At 40.5% G+C, this 17394-nt stretch overlaps 1 protein-coding gene across 2 annotated transcripts in view; it reads right to left on the bottom strand.

The window, feature by feature from the left end:
• The window catches only part of BLTP3B (bridge-like lipid transfer protein family member 3B), a 61551-nt gene extending 45154 nt beyond the window's left edge, over positions 1-16397 (bottom strand). For both annotated transcript variants that reach the window (XR_012654449.1, XM_075057876.1), the window contains exon 1: positions 16196-16397. Coding sequence is in view for 1 of the 2 variants with exons in the window: in XM_075057876.1 (XP_074913977.1) it covers positions 16196-16239 (44 nt within the window). In the remaining variant the exon portion in view is untranslated. The remainder of the gene's footprint in view (positions 1-16195) is intronic.
• Positions 16398-17394: the final 997 nt, after the last annotated feature.

Genomic DNA, 17394 nt, shown 5'->3' with positions numbered 1-17394 from the left:
AGGCTGGCAAGCTTTTCCTCTTAACAGTTTCCAAGTGTGGCTTGAAACACGGCAGGCATTTTCTCAGTCTGACAGCTTTAGTGCATTCTTGTGATGGTAAGCTTTGGAAATGCATTTACCTAGCCTGACAAAATGCAAGCGTCCATTTTACCACTCCTATGAAACATTCAGCCAGACATCAAAAACTTACAGAGCTTCATCACTTGTCAGTTTAATCACCAAGAGGAACTCTCAAAGATCAAGATATCTGGGGGTGGAGGTGCACAGGGGAAGAAGCTTGCTCAGAATTAAAAGTTCAGTTGTTTATTTTTTTTAACTATACCTGAAATTATTCAGGATCTATTTGCAAATAATACTAGACAAGTTTCTTATGAGAGAAGTGTTGCAATTGTTTCTGTATTGCTTACAAGGCATAAGTTATCTGGAAGGAATGAGCTTTGATTCGTGAATATTTTAATAATTTCAGTACTAAAAATAGATTAAGATAAGGCTATTAGCAAATATATTTTCCTTGACAACTAATGTGCTTCCAAATGCTCCATTTAGAAACATTATGAGGGGAATAAAGGACTTAAAATTATTTTTCTGGTCACCCTTCCTTGTTCCTTTTAACAAGAAAGCGTAATGAGAAGAGCTGAGTAACCTGCCTCAGTAAAACATCCCATCAGTAACTGCAAAATATAAAGCCTCCTGTCTCAGAAATCATATTGCCAAGTGTCATCTGACTCAGCTAATTCAAATTCCTAGAAGAAAAAAAAGCAACCATTTAATGTTTTCAGTCACATCATTGTAACTCTTCACTCTTGACTTTCTAGATGAGGGTCAACAAAAGAATCACAAATTGGTATTATTTTAAAGTCACATTTATACAGCGAATGCCAAAGTATTCTCCCATTACACACATACACAAAGTCTCCTGAGACTCATCCTCTGTGGAAGAAATCCCCCATTGCTATGCCACACCAGAAATGCCACTCAACTTGGATGCAGATCTAACAGTCATCTTGATCTCAACTGCAGACACATCACAGTGAAAGCCAGAGGATCTACAGGAATGGGTTTCCAAACTTCATAGTGAGAAAGATACCAAAATACCATTTTGGTATATTGGAGGAGAATGGAGACCGCAAAGCCGATCTTGAGTTACCTCTGACATCCTTCAGACAAAACAGGAGCCAGTCCCTCCCAACAAGGAGCAGAAAGACAGGGAAATCAATTTCAACAAGGAGCATCATTTCCCCTCTCCCCCTTTTCTACTTTTTTTTGTAATTTTCTGAGAGTGTTGCTTTGAATTTGTTACCTCTCCTGCAGTCAGCGAAAGGAAAAATGCTCTGAGTGCTGCTTCATTCAGCACAGGCTGACGTAAGAGGATCTCCACCTGTGAGACTACACCCTTCATTTCAAGTCACAGAAAAAAACTCTTAACAGGTGAGCTGTGAGAAGGTATTTCAGGTGGAGGCACCTGTAGCAGCACATCTCTTCATTCCACTTCCAGGCTGGAATGTGACTGATGAGTGGATGCTGAGGGACTGTAGTGTTTCCCCAAAACCCATAGCAACTTCATAATATACAACAACCCCATCTGCTTTGTCCAGAGCTGATTTTCCACCGAGGATGCCAACACTTTACGTTTCTGTGCCAGTTCCCTGCTCCTTCTAAACTCAATTGTTCCATAGAATACACTTTTGTTTGTCTGTTGGATATTTTCAGCACCTTAGAACCATTTCATACTACTTAATATAACAGCAAAAGCTTTTAGTTTTATATGGTAGCCTCTAACTTAAAAAATAAAAAATTAGAAGTTGGCCTATTTGGGCAGCTAGCCCTGCAAAACACAATGTGATCACACCCGTTGTAAATTCTAACTAAGAATTCAGATCTTCACGCATAAAATTAAAAGAAGAGCCAAATGACAAAAAGAACAGCATTTTGAATTAAAAATTAAAAAAAAGCCTTAGGGCAACCACAGTTGTCCAAACGGTATTGTTCTAGAATGCCATGGTACATCAAACCAGGACATGCCCCACTGAGCCAGAGTGCTTTGACTTTTCTTTCTGGTGTGCTTTGCATTCAGTCAACAGAGACTGGGGGAGAAGACGTCCCACAGACACATTGATGTGTGTCTAGTGCAAGTTCTACTGAACTTGCTGTGATTTGGTCTAGTCACGACTGACAAAACTGCTACCCACATAAAATCTGCAATTTAATATTTTAATACTATTAACTTTTAATTTTATTATTAAATTCAATGTTAATATTATTCTAAATATTCTGGTGTTGGAGACATTTTCTAATATTTATTGCCAGGCAAAAGCTAAGGAGGAGGCAGAACGGCTTTGGAGGTTGGCAAGTTATCTCTACATCTAAAGAACTACTGTGTCTCTTAGTACTGTAACCTAGAATGTTTAATTGCTTGAACTTTGAGAACTTATTAGGCTATCATATTTATAATACCATTTTTATGTAAAGCAGAGAGGTACTTCCCATAAAGTTAGGGTAGAATCATGAAATTCTGAATATGTAGTAATTATAGATCTTTGATTGTGTCATAATGTTTCATGATTAAAAACCTTTCATCAGGGAAAACCATTTAAAAATTCTCTATGAGCTTTTCATATAACTACTCAGAACTAACGTCACCAACTTCATTATATGCACACATTCTTCTCTTTTACTTGGCACAAGCAAACAGCTCCCCCCCTTCCTGCCATTTGTTTTTCACCCTGGTGTTCATTCCTTAGAATGAGTTAATCCTTAAAAACTGGGTCAAACTGGGAGCAGAGGCCTTGACAACAGGGCCCTTTCCCTGCACAACATCCCATGAACTCCTGACTGATGTTCCTTTTCTAGGGAACAGACCGAGTGCTAATACCCACTACTCAGTACAAGAAGTGAATAAAACAGAAGAGAGAAAAGTAAAAGGGAAGGGCAAGAGGAATGTAAGTAAAGGGCATGGTTGAGTTCACCAAAGCTTTACATTACACTGTTTTGCTGTGTCAGTAAGACATCACTGTTATTGAGGTAATACATACTTGGTTTGCCAACACCACAAGATATTCTTAGCAAAACTCTTTTCACAGATTTAGCTTCAATTTCACAAACTACCTTTCCTTCCTCAAAACATACGATTTGAGGTTTGAATTACTATATCTGATAAAACTGAATTGAAATTCATGCTTATACTCAATTCTATGAGGTAGATTAATGCTATAAAATATTTTACACTTTAAATGCAAGAATCCAGAAATACGAAGTTATCGATACCACAAGCAGCCTGACATAGCTCCCTTGGGTACATATATACATACACACACACTAAGTACTACCATGCAGTTAGACAGACAGTTCAACTTTAATTTACAGAGAACAGATTAAGAGTTTAGTGAAAAGCATAAGACTGCACAATAACAGCACAGTAGTAAGAACTGTATGTAGAGTATTAAGTTACAATCATTGTATTTTGTCAGGAACACAACAGTTCTGTTCTTTTCATTCTTTTCTCTCTAAACCAACTAAAAATCTACACAGAAGATTAATTTTTTACCTTGCCCGAAATATTTATTTTCTAAAGTTTTGTTTGTAACAATGCAGGCTTGGATCTCTGAATGGAGCACTCCACTATGCTTGCAGAGAAGATGGCCAAGAATTAAAACTAGAAACAAAAAACAACCAAAACCCAGTAGAGAAGACAGGGGAAAACACTTCTCTTGAGAACACATGGTTTATGGTATATGGTTTATATAATGAAGGCCACAGACCACATATGAAGCTTAGAGTAGTGCTCCTCAAAAGTTTGGAAAGAATACCAGATGCCTTGTCAAGTTCATCAACAGAAACTCCAACCTCTGGATTTAACAGAGAAATAACAGAAGTCTGGATTGCATATGGACACAGGATTCTCAGCTGTTTTGCACATCTACTCTATATACAATCTCTTCCACCTGGCTCTACCATATGCCTCCCTTGATTTTAAATAAACTTCCTTCAGTGATTTGATCCTGCATGTATGCTTTAATCATGACAGACTATTAAATCATAATATGTGCCACATGTTTTGCTTATCTCCTTATTATGGACCAGAACTCCTTAAAAAGATGTACGGTTCAAAACAACCAGCTCTGAAAAAGGGAAGCATGACCTACCAAGCACTGGCAACTGCATCAATACAGCAAAAATGGAACAGAAAGATAACTGGGTATTTTTCCTGTTCCTGGCTGAACCATGTTATCAGATCACAAAGGAACTCTGTATTTCTGAAGCAAGAAAAACAGTTTTTTATCAGTTGAGTTTCTGAGAAGGTATCGGCTTCTCACAGCTCTAGGTAACAGAGAGAAGGAAGTCTACTATCGTTCTGCTCACTGTACCACTTCTATTGTATTTAAATAGAAGAGGAACAGAACTAACTCTTTGTCAAATCTGCCACAGAAACAAAGCATTGGGATCACCAGAGTGTGTACTGTTATAAGTGACTTCCTCTCATCCGGTGTAACACCACAAATCAAAGCTGATCTTCAACAGCAGTTTTGATCTTAAAAATAAAAATAATAAAAAAATCTAAATCCCTCTCAACTTTAAATAAGAAAAAAAAAGAAAGTCACAGCAAATAGCATGCTGCAGGCAACATAACAATTTCCTCTCTCGTATTTTCTTTCCTGTAGCCAGAAGTATCAGTGTCTCAGAAGCAAAACATCACCTGCAAATACTGAGTTCAGGAGCATTGCTATACTTTTCCCCAAGGCAGCACATCATTAGTTAAGTCCAAAGTACCAAGATGCTTCTATCTATTTAGATGGCAGCAAGTCCTAGGTGAGAAAAAGACAGACTCCCTAGATTAAAAAACAACTCTACATACCAGAAACATTAAGCACAATGACATTCAGAAGAGTTCTTAGTAGCATTCCCTTCTTGATCCAGGTATGACAAGAGAGAAAAGGTGAGACAGACTACAGTCATACAGGATTAAAGATTTAGCTGCCGTTAAGTGAACGGCTCACAGACCAAAGACAGACTTTACAGATGCAACAAGTGATTGACCTGTATTGAAACGGTAAGGCACTAATGAAAATTTTGCGTGGATGTGATAGACCAGGGGAAAAAAAAACCCAACAAATACAAACCCCAAACTTCTGTAAAAGATGTCTATTTTAATCCTTCAGACCTATGAAACAAGATTAGGATCAAGCAACTGAAATCTTCTCTTGGTATTTTAAAAAACATCAACCAAAAAGCATCACAAAAGCTGCTACAAAAATTAACTATACAGTAAAGGCTTAAGGTTAGTAGGAATTGGTCAGAAGACTGCAAGAGCGGCAATATCTATTATGTCCAAAGGATACGTAGAAACCCAAAGGCACTGATTATATTTAGTAATGCCCTAGAAAAACTTGGTGAACTATGAAGTAACAGAAACCTTTGAGTGAATCCTGGCTGTCCTAGGGACATTTTAATTTTAATGCAGTGTATTGAAGTAGTATTTCACCCAGAAAGAAACCATTAAGCATGGTTTATGTAAGATGTGGAGTAAATGACTTTTAGCTCTGCAGGCTGAGTTAAAATGTGTAAAAGTTGACAGATAACATTAAAGTCACATTCATCAAGTCCACAGAAAACTGACCCTCCGAGGAACCCAAGACATCAGCAAATGGCTTTGCAGCAACAGCCGACTCATTGATGATGCAAAATACTGAACATTTGAAGATACAATTCATGGAAACTACTGGGTTCTAAGTGAAAGGTATGTTTTTAGGAAATAAAGCTAGAAGATAAGAGAGGGTGAAAAACTGTCTGGGATACATGAAGGTTAAAGTACTTCTATGTACAAAAAATGAATGGTAGGTAGTACTAAATATCACCACAAAATATGATGGCATGCCCTCATCTTGGACAATGCATCCATTTCTGAAAATATTAAAACTAATTAAGAAACAAAGAGGATAAACAAAAACATTAATGACAAAGTAATGAACACTACACAAAAAGTTAATTAGATGCTCATTTATCTTAACATAAGAACAAAAACACACATGAAACTAAAAGAGAACACATTTAAAGCCAGTAAAAGGAAACACTGATTGCAGAACATTTTAATGCCCAAGAAAACATCAGATTAGAATACAGTACCAAAATTAGAAGCTTCAAAGAATTAAAAAAAAAAAAAAAAATTAAGATACTTGTGGTAGGGTTTGTAGGGAGAGGTAATACCTTTTATGCCTACAACATAGTAAGATTAACCAGATGCACTCTGACACATAAACACTTAAGTTCTTTACTTAAGAATATTCACAGTACATTAGGTTGAAAATAAACACTTGTGAGGATAAAGTTTAATATTTCTGAACAAAAACAGTCCCGCAAACAATGGCACTCTCACAGTCTGCACCAGGAAGACAGTATTGCCATAGCACTGTAAAATCTCACCACTACTGTCAGTAGACAGCGGGTAACCTGTAGGCAAATCTACAGCGGACAGAACTTTGGTGGTCTGAGAGACTATCTTCCAGCCTTTATCCAGAAGTCATCTATATCAGCAATGTTGTGTCCTGCATAGATTCCCAAATACCATGCAGTTTCCTCCCAAGAAGCCCCTATCAGTAGATGAACTGCAAGGGCTACCATTCCCTCATTCTGCAAGCTATAGGGAATCACAAGGGACTCCTAAACAGCAATACTTTACAAGCACACCCCTCAGTACCTATGATACCTGACTGGCACCTTCTTACACCCTCCAACATCAATTTGTACAGGAGAAGGGTATCACCCCTCTACCCGTGGGTAATGTGGCCACCCCACACGAATGCCTGCATGCTCTATTTAATCACACCTTGAGCTTCTGTAGAATCAGGTCAGGTGTGCATTTGGTGGCTGAGTGCAAGATGGAGAACGCTGCATGGCCTACTGGATGTCCAGCATGGAGAGGGTCTGCACGATCTGCTGTTCAGCGTCTTGCCAAGGTGCTCCCAGGCCAACCCTCTGGAGCAGGACAGGACGTTCCAGTTTGCACACCCAGCCTGGACCTACTGCTCACAGCTGGCCACAACTTATAGCACACTAGTCAAGTCCAAAACACTACCTACAACCCTACAGTTTCAGGTGGGACTTTTCAGGCTACTCTACAGGACCTGAGCCACCTAACACTCATCAGGCCTTTTGACTTATCAAAGTCTGAAGACAGATCTTCCTTTCCAGGCACTAATTAGGACCCTGACTCAACAACCAACCTGTACTTGTGTAACACGTCTGGTGCGGTGTCACACCACCCCCCTTATCTCTCCCATCCTAGGAGGCGAAGTGCCGAATGGTACATCTGCTTTGCTGATGCTTTCCAAATAATTGCTTCCATTTCATCATGACACAGAAGGACTTCAGCGTGGACGACTACCCCAGCTGACTTCCTAAAGACAGCTTAGTACACTCATCCATTCACTCTGAGACCCATTCCATACCTTCTCAAATACTGACATTCCCACCAACTCTCTTGACAGTACATAAAGCTTCCCCCAGTTAATTCTGTAATAATACATACAGGAAATTATTTTCTTTCTATTTGGAAAAACTGTATTGGTTGCTTTTTGGGTACAGGCAGAACTGAAACAGCTGCTGTCATCAATGGCTATTATCTAATTATGTGTCATGCAGCAGATCTGCTCAGACATAGCCAAGCACTGTGCATAAATGAGGAGCTTACACTGCATGAATTATAATCATCTTGCAAGTAAAATATTGCTCAAGCAATTTCTCTTTCCTTTGTGGTAAATCCTCACACAGACCGATACTGGCTTTTCTATTCCATGAGTCTTTTCACACACCACTCATGCAAGCATAGAAACGGTCAGTATTATCAAACCCCAAAAACTTGTTTCAAACATGACAATCTTATACATGACAGACCTTAATGCATACATTGAGTACAAGATAACATAAAATCCTCATGTACTAAACCATATGTAGCAAGGTATACACAACTTCCACGTTGCAAGCAGCAAAAATAACACCTCACATTTTGAGAACTTGCTTATACTTGGTAACTATTAAATTTCACTCAAAATACAACATTCTGCATCTAATGCAAAGAAAAGCCACTTGATGCAAAATAATTTTATAAATTTAAAATCAAGAAATAACAGTGCCATGTAAAAGTATGACAACATCTGCCTTTTGGAAACCACATCATTTATTTATGTGATATTAGCAGATATCTTTTTAACGCTAACCGATCAGATCTCAGAACAAAATAAGATTTTTCAGTAAGACGTTAACTAAAAGGACTATTTTAATTAAGAAAAAAGGATCAGCTATTCTCTTCTGTAAACTAGGTAAAAAGCTGACTGATCCTTCAAATATCTATCAATACAGAGGTAATAAACACCAAGTTACAAAAAGGAATTAAGTAGGTGTAAATGATAAACAGCAAATGTCAAACAGCCTAAAGATATTGAGAAACACCTAGAAGACTACATCTAGAAAACATACATAAAGGTATGTTTATAATGGGATTGCTGATCTGCGTCACAAACCAGTTTTGCAAATTTTGTTTAGGACTTAAAAAAAAACAAAACAAAAAAACCCAAAAAAACCCAAACCCAATACACATAGCTGCACAGCAAACAATTATTTTTTGCAGAATTGTAAGTTACAAAACCAAACAGGAAAGAAAACGGAATTAATATTTTATAGAGCTCATTTCACTCCCAAGTTTATATAAACACATACCACCTCTTACATTTACTCTACAAAGGTGGGAGAGGGGAAGTTACCTGAGGGCAAGGTATTCAGACAAAAGGCCCCTATTCCTGGTGAAAGCAAGTGGTCAGTTGCCACGGCTTCTGAGAAGCTCCTGGTACTCATTTTGGTGGTAAGGATATTCACAGCAAACCAATCTCCACCAGAGCCAGCTGGGATCGCTGCAGGGAACGGGACACAGGGGACACACAAGGGATCAAGTTCAAAGGGAAAAAGGAGTGATACAATAACGTAAGAGAATTTTAGCTAAAGATAACTGCAGTTACAACAGTTTGTTACACATCATGACATTATAGAATTAAAAAGGAAACGGATCTCTGTAAAATGCTAGATTCCCATAAGAACATCCCTTGCTGTCTGATACGACAATACTGCAGCTGTGTTCAAATGAATAGCTTATGGAGAAAATTTTAATCTTGCAGAGAAGGTCTATATAATATAGCCAAGTGGTTTCAGAGATACTCAGTAAGTATATTTGGAATGTGAGAAGGAAGATAGCCTGGAGACACAGCATAAGAGGTTTTTATTTTATTTTGAAATGGGAGACAATTTTTCAGTTTTGGTTTGCCTAGCCTGTGATTTCTCAGCCCACATTATTTGTCCCTATTCATGGTGTCTCAACTTCACTTATTCAAAATTCACACTAAAGAAACATGACTCTACAGAGGTAAGGGAACAGGACTTCTTGCATTTGTTTTTGTATTTGAGGCAGTACTACAAAGACCTGCACACACTTGACATTCTGATTTTGCATGCTATGAAATTTTAGTACATTAAGCTTCTCAAAAATTGAAAATGAGAATCTTTAATTTGGCAAACCATGCAGTAATTTAAAGAAAGAAATTTTCTGTTAACTGTCTTCACTTTAAAAAGATGCCTCAGCCTAAATATAATTCCTACACTTTTACCCTTTTCGGTACAATACAATCCAAGCATTTGGACAGTGCCCTTAGCAGGCAGTTTGTTGGGATATTTGAACAATGTTGAGGAAATTCACCACTAAAGTGAATTACAGATACTTAGTTACAAGTGATTTTTTTTTTTGGCAGACCTCCAGATCCCCAGCAAGGGGAGCAACTAAAACCCGAGAATTGTTCCAGGAGTAAGCAACCACGTAAATTCCAGATTCCTGGGTAGCTGGATCCCAAGGCTGCTTCTTTGGCAGTCAGATAACAGAAGCAGCCAACTTCTCCAAGAGAATAAAAGCTCTGGTGTTCTCAAGCTATATGGTAGCTGCATGGCAGAGCTACCACAAAACCTGGGCTGGGGGCATTCTTCACACAGCAAGGCTCGTACATCCAGAGGGGAGCCTGGAAGTACTAAATGCCACAGCCTGAGTTGCAGCTCTTTTTTTACTTTTCCTCTCCTGTTTCTTCCCATGAAAAGAGGAGACAATGAAGAGATCTGAACCCTGGTTAGCACCAGCTCCACAAAGGTGTATGTAAGAACTTCTGCGGGAACTACCGGATTGAGAAACCTGGGTTTCCCTGCAAGCAGCCAAAACCTAGGTATGTTGTGTAATTACTTGGTAGCAATTACCCTTATGATTCGCAAAAAATCTGTGAAACAAATCACTTCATGTAAGCCTTCATAATTCCATTAATGTTTTATCAGAAATTATCTGATCTCCTTTGCCCAATCTGCTTGTAAAAGAAAGCAGAAAGTAAAGCAAAATACACTTTAACAAGCACCTCTCCCTCCGAAGATTATTTAGTACATACTTTTATAACCCTTTGATGTAAAAAAAAAAACCCCACGCTAAGGCTTCAGCAGGATAAATACCAAATTTAAAAAAAATGTAACTGTGGGCTTTGTTCTGATTCTTACATACTTCATAATTATTTGAACGTAAGATACAATTTTATTCCTCACAGGCTTTATTTAAATACCCTTTTTCCTGAGAATGCTTCACACTAGCATGTCACCTACTTGAACACAAAGCAATCTTCAGCATCATTTTTATCCTGAAACTTATTTCCCAGTAAAACTATTCTGAGAATCATTTAAAGAAAACGATCACATACTATACAAGTAAAATGCTGCTCATTAATTCCTATTGATTCTGCAAATGCATTAATTTTTATTATGTATACATAAGAGTTGTCTGACTTCAACAAAGCTTCAGCAGAACTTTAATTGTACCAATAAAATGTCTGCAGAATCAGCATCCAGGTTTATAACACTTTAGCAACATAATGTAAAGCAAGCTGAAAACTATAAGTCAAATTCTGTGAGTTTATTTTATTAACCCAAATGCTAAGGAAATCTTAAGAGATCTTTCTGAGATGTAACACAAGATTTAATATTAACTCTTAATAAAAGTAATGACTAAGAATTCTACCAGCAAATACATTATTGCTGGTTTATTGCCAAAATACCTTTATAATTTCATAAAGCACCACAGCAATTTCAGTTTGGCCTTTTGGAAGATGTTCTGTTACAGAAGCTTAAAATGCAATACCACGCATGAAGCTACTAACAAAATAGAAGAAAGTGAAAGTGTTTTTATTTTTGTTGAAAAAAGCATTTATTGACTCCTTTATGCTCATCAGAACACTGCCAACACATTCACACAGACAAAACTGTTGGCATTAAGTCTCTACGTAAATACAGAAAGTATTGAATGTCAAACATAAGGGAATTTAAGAAATACAGGATTATAATGAAACTTTAAATTGCTCCTTCTCCTCATTCTCTTCTGCTGTCTCAAGCACCTCTCCTTTACTACCTCTCCTTTCTCAGACTCGTTCTTTCACTACGTGCAGCATTTGTTTAAGATAGACATGCTAACACTTTCTGTAAGCATTCAGATTCAACATAGATTCATTCAGAACAATGTAGATTGTTATGTCTGTCTACACTGTGTTTTGCAATTTTCCCCGCATACTACACAAGCCAATAAAGTCAGTCGCATAGAATACACTCTAAAATCTTCAGTACAAAGCAAAGAGAGAAGCTGTTTTAAACTTAGTCTAGGAAAAGGACACACTTTGTGTTCTATGGCTGGCTAAAAGAATCAGGTAGCTTCCACAAAACTAAAGTGACATAGAAGTGGAATACACAAAACTGACAATAAGCAAAAATTCTACTTCTTTTGCTACTAGCAGAAGTTTCAAAGTTCATCCAAACAATTTTGATCATCTAGTTACAGGAAGGAATGAGCCCATTCTGGCCAAATAAAGATGTTACATTGGTAGATTCTAAAAGGAGTCACCTCAGATCTCTTGAGATGGCAACATCCCTCACCAAACAGGAATGTCTTGCTGCTATAAAAGCAGGGTGATATGCAGGTCAAATATTTAGGTAGCACATATATCAGTGAAGTTGTACCAGATGACGTAGGATATCAGTGTTTATAGCAGGACCAGCTGATTCCTGATAGCCATACAATTAGTATGCTGTTCTTTGTAAAATCAATCTTCATATGCGTTTTAGAATGATTTTCCCAGCTATGAGGTGAAAAAAATTGTCATGAAATTTATTGCAATTTTCTTCTATTGAAACGTTAGTATTTTCACATCTAGTGCCTCAGGTGAGCAAAAGCAAGGGTCTAAGTTCATGAAGAACACTACATAAACCGAAAACAATTGGGGTTTCTGCCATACCAAACACTTTTAAACCTCTTACTGTTTTCTTTGTGAAAATAGCAAATAAGGTTCAAACAAAGAATGTATTTTTTTAAGTTGAAGTAGGTGTTATCATTGGTAAACTTAAGAGTTAATATCTAATTGAGATGAAGAATGTTATACTCAGTGGAGCTGTTTAACTCAACATAGAGGCAAAGTTTGTAAGCTTTCCTTCATGCTGCTTAGACATATTCTGATAAACAAAACTGTTTTTTACAGAAAGACATGGATATTGCAGATACTTACACAGAAGACTCAGACCACTCATTAACTAGAACGGGAATTTCAGACAATGATACTAAAAGCCAAAAAACACCTGAAAAACCCTTATACAAGTCTGTGTCAGTAATACCCAATCTCTGTCAATATCTTGGATACAAACAACTCAAGATTCAAACCCCTGTGGTGGATATGATCCCCTTATAGCCACAGATAGTACAACAGGAACACTATTCTGAACTTGCATAGTGCAATCTAGAGTCCTACTTGAAATCTTTAACACCATCTTTTTACACACTTGCGTACAAAGTCTAACTAAGGAAAAAAAAGGAACACTGAAGGGTATCTGCTCTTATCATAGCAGAGCAGTGCATGGAAAATGCTGCAATAAAAGGTGCTGTTCAACAAGAAATCTCTCACCTGTGAAAGCATGTAACAGCACAGATGAAGATTCAACACAAGTTTTAGTTCACTGGGGAAAACCTTCACAGTAAGAGTAAAGGATCCCAACACTACACAGAAGAGTCCTACGCACAGTGTCTCATTCCTACCTTTGTAAAGGATAATGCCATGATCCAGATACTTGGTTCACTTTAGGGCACGTGTATTATGAAATAAAGACACTCCACCATCCACATTCACAAAACCCCCACATCTAACACAATATGGAGCTGACAAAAATTAAAGCCTCCGAATGACAAACTCATCTCTTCAGCTCTAGCAGATAGCATTAGTTTCATATCCTACGCCAAGCACAACATAATCTGAAGAACAACAACAAAAAGAAGTATTGTGTTCCCACCCCCTTCCCTCCTCATTTTCTTCCACAGCCTTGGAGAAGAGCAACACATGTTGAAGACAGAGGACACAGCTTACATTTAAAAAGTTTTTAAAAGACTATGAGAAAGCTAAATCTCATCACCAAATCCTGACATAAGATACAGGTTTGTTACAAGCTGAGTAAATTAGCTCTACTGCCTTCACTGTTCTTAAGCTGTAACACAGCAATAAGAAAAAACTTTTACAAAGGTAAAATGTCATTTAAGATACCAAAACTGTTCCAAAATGCAGTTTGGATCTTCCTCTTCTTCTTGATCTCAGACTTTAAAGACTCATACCTACATAAAAACTTTCCCTAGCTAACAGGCTCCTTCACAACACCAGTGTCCATATCAGTTCATCTAAAAACACTGTAAACTGCTAAATGGAAACTATGCTGCTGAATGACACAATGCTTTTACATTTGCATATAGAGCATCTAGATAGTAAGACAGCTGAAAATCACTAACAGATCAGTAACAGATATTGCAGCAATCTTCACGGCAAATATTGCTAAATCAATGATGATTTGGGGGGCAAGCTGACCTCCAGAGATCCCTTCCAACTTCAACCATTCTGCAATTCTGTGATTTGTGGCAAAAAAGGAAAGTACTTCTCTATAAATGAAGGTACAAGTTCATATCTTCTGTTTTTTGAAGTACATACTAGACTTGGCATTCTTCAAACATAAATACAATCATCAAAAATGAAAGCAAATTGAGGTAACAGGATAATTCTTTCCACTCTTCCTTTATTATATATGGACTTCTTCCAGTACATTTTAATCCTGTCACTAATACCTGCTTTGCTGAAGATGGCAGATAGGTGTCAGTTTTGAGGAACTATGAAAATTGCAGAACAGGAACCAATATAGTAATACAGTACAAAGTGAAAGTCTCCTTTGGCACCCTCTTTATTACAGGAAATTCTTATGTATGTGGCTCCACATTGAAATAAAACCGCGTGTGAAGCCTACCTTAATCATGTTCTTATAAAACGTATTAAAGAAAAACCTGAAATAAAGAACAACATTATGATTTCTGTTGGAAAACCAAGTTCCTCAAATTTAAAAAGCCACCAGATTTACAGGTGTTCATGTCATTTGAATTCTGTTTTCTTGTGTAACCAACTTCTGGAACCACTGAAGCACCAGTTCTGCAGGGAGAAAAGATATTATCTGATCATGTGATTAAGAACACCCATAATAAGGGGCTAATAACACTACTATCTATATTTTAGGTAGCGAACACACTCTTTTAATGTCGACACAGTGTAGATCATAAGCCTCAACTTCAGCTTGCAAACCTCAGATTGTTAGACGTATTCCATAAGCTTTTTAAAAATGATGAAACTTGTCACAATCATTTGACTCAAGGCTGATGACATCTTCGTATTGCATTTCCATTCACACAGGGCTCAGTTATTTTCATGTGGAAACAAGATTTCTTTACCAGCATTCCCAGCCACAAAACTCAGGAGTAGGGCGAGGGAGAAAAATTATTCTACTACTGCTTCATACATCGTCTTTAGAGGATAGATATCAAAGGTTTGGGATGAGAATTGTGTTTTCCTTGTGCATCATCAACAGGTTAGTCCAATGACAATCTGTCATTTAATTTGGTTTGATTTTCTCTATTTATTAGCGCTGATGAAAATAAACACCTGTCAGAAATACCACACAAAAATAGAATAAAACATTTTGACAAAAATAAGCAAATAAGGGACCAACATTTCAGGCTGTATTTTTTAATTTATAAAAGTAAACTCCAAAGAATAACAACGCTGCGGTATCATGACACATCAAGTACCTAAGAGGTTTTTGTCTCTCTTTAGAAAACGGGAGAAACGTAAAGTGGCTTTTCAAAATCGTATCAATCGGGTTGTGTACTTCCTGTAGTTTTTCCAGCAGGTGACATTGACAGCTACAAGATTTTACCGTAGAGGGTTTTGGGTTGTTTTTTTGTTTTTTTTTCCTTTGGTTTTTTTTTCTGTTCTAACCCACAAGGCACGTCAGATAGGATTCCAGGCACCCCGAAAACCTCGAACTTACTTCACCCCTTTGCCGTGCACCGGAACGCGTCTCCTTTGTCAGGAGCCCTCACCTGCGCCTGCGAGAGCTCAGATGTCGCGACAGGACCCGCCACGCCACACCCCGAGCCCCCCGCACCCCCACCCAGCGTACCAGCCGGGACGGCGTCTGTGAACACCCCCCGCCCCGCCGCCTTTGAATTACGACGAGATTTGGGGGTTTTCCCCCCGTTCCTTACCACGCTCCCCCCTCACACGCCTTCTCGCCGCCACGGGCTGCTCTGGGGCGGGGAGGGGCGGAAGCCCCGCGGGCCCCCTCAGCTCCCACTCCCGGGTGGGGGGCTCGGGCCCGCTGCCACGGCAGCCCCCGCCCGGCTCGGCTCGGTGCTGCGGGGGCGGGCACCGTCTGCCCGGCGGGGAGGCGACCGGAGCCCGGCGGTGAGTCACTCCTGCGCCAAGGCAGGCCGAGCCCCCTCCTCGCCTCAGGCGGGGGCCTTGGGGCACCGAGCGAGGGCGGGGGGGCGGGCTAGGGGCCGTGGATGCGGCTGTCACCGCCGGACAGCCCCGCACAAGCAACCGGCCGCCCCCAGGAGTCGCCCCGAGGAGGCGGCTCCAGCTCCACCCTCGGCGGGCTGAACGAAGCCCGGTCCCCCCGCCCCGCTCCAGGCCCCGGCGGCCGCTCTCCGCCCGGAGACGCGGGAACGGGAGGTGCCGCCGCCGCCGCCCCCCGCCTCAGCCTACCCGGGGCACGGCGCCGCACCGACCTGGAGAGATGCTTCAGGATCTGCTTCTTGATAATCCCCGCCATGGCGTCCGCCGGCCCGCGCCCCTCACGACGACCAGCCGGCACCGGGGACTCGCCTCATCCCTCCGCCTTCCCCTTCCCGAAGCGGGGAGACCGCCGGGAGCGGGAACCGCTGCCTCCGCTCTCCTCTCACTCAGCGCCCGCCGCCATCTTGGCTGCAGCATCGCCTAGTGACGGGGGAGGCGGTGGCGGAGGCGGTAACGGGGAGGGACGGACGGACCCGGAGCCACCGCCCCGCGTCGGGGAGCGGCAGCCCCGGGCAGGCGAAGGCGGAGAAGGGGAAGGGGCTCTGCCGACCCTCGCTTGCTCGCAGGGTACCCGCAGCCCGCCGCAGCCGGGGTCCGCCTGGTCAGCGCCTCAGCCCCGTCCGCCTTTTCCCCGCTCTCCCCCGCCGGCTGCTTCTTTTCCTCCCTCTTCAGCTTTCCCGTCTCCAGAACTCTAAAGGCGTCTCTCTGCGTCCCCGCCGGTGGAGCGGGTCCCCCGGGGGCCCGGACTCACCCCCATGGCGCCCAGCCCGCACCCTGAGTGACCGACACCGGTTGTTATTGTTTGTTGGAAATCTGTTACAAAGTGCCCACTAAAAGGGCTTCTGTGTAACAACAAGAATAGCAACAACAACAACAAAAACCAGGTTCTAGCATCTAGCAAGAATTCCTCTTGATAAAATGCTTAGTTACCTGCGTGCGTTAATACCTGCGCGTCATGCTCTTCCCAAGTGATCTGCAGAGCTCGTTCACAGAAGCGGTATTTAAAGTTTTTCAGATAAACTCCTTTACTCTAGCTCTTTCATAATACACTCACCTTGACTAGCCAAGTGAGACGTTTACCCTTTTTATACCTCTGTTTTATAAGCAATATTCATTTCCAGCTACAAAAAGCATTCCTCAAATTTGTTCCCATCTGGGACCCCCAAAATCATTCTGAAATGACACACCGAGCAAGCAAACAACCCCAGAAGCAACAAATTCGACCCTGCCATCTATTCTTCCAGAGGAAGGTGGAAAAGTTGCTCAGGCAGCAAGCCCTGCCCGAAAAGCCGCATGCCTGATCTTGGCCCAGCAGAAAGCCAGGATGGCTACGGCTCCTACAGCACCGCACCAAAGGAACGAGGCCAGGTAAAAGGAAGAAAAGCTTACTGACAGAAACTTATAATCATAT

This window comes from Buteo buteo, chromosome 26 (assembly GCF_964188355.1).
Source record: "Buteo buteo chromosome 26, bButBut1.hap1.1, whole genome shotgun sequence".
NCBI lineage: Eukaryota > Metazoa > Chordata > Aves > Accipitriformes > Accipitridae > Buteo > Buteo buteo.
This window is presented reverse-complemented; position numbering and strand designations above follow the sequence as displayed.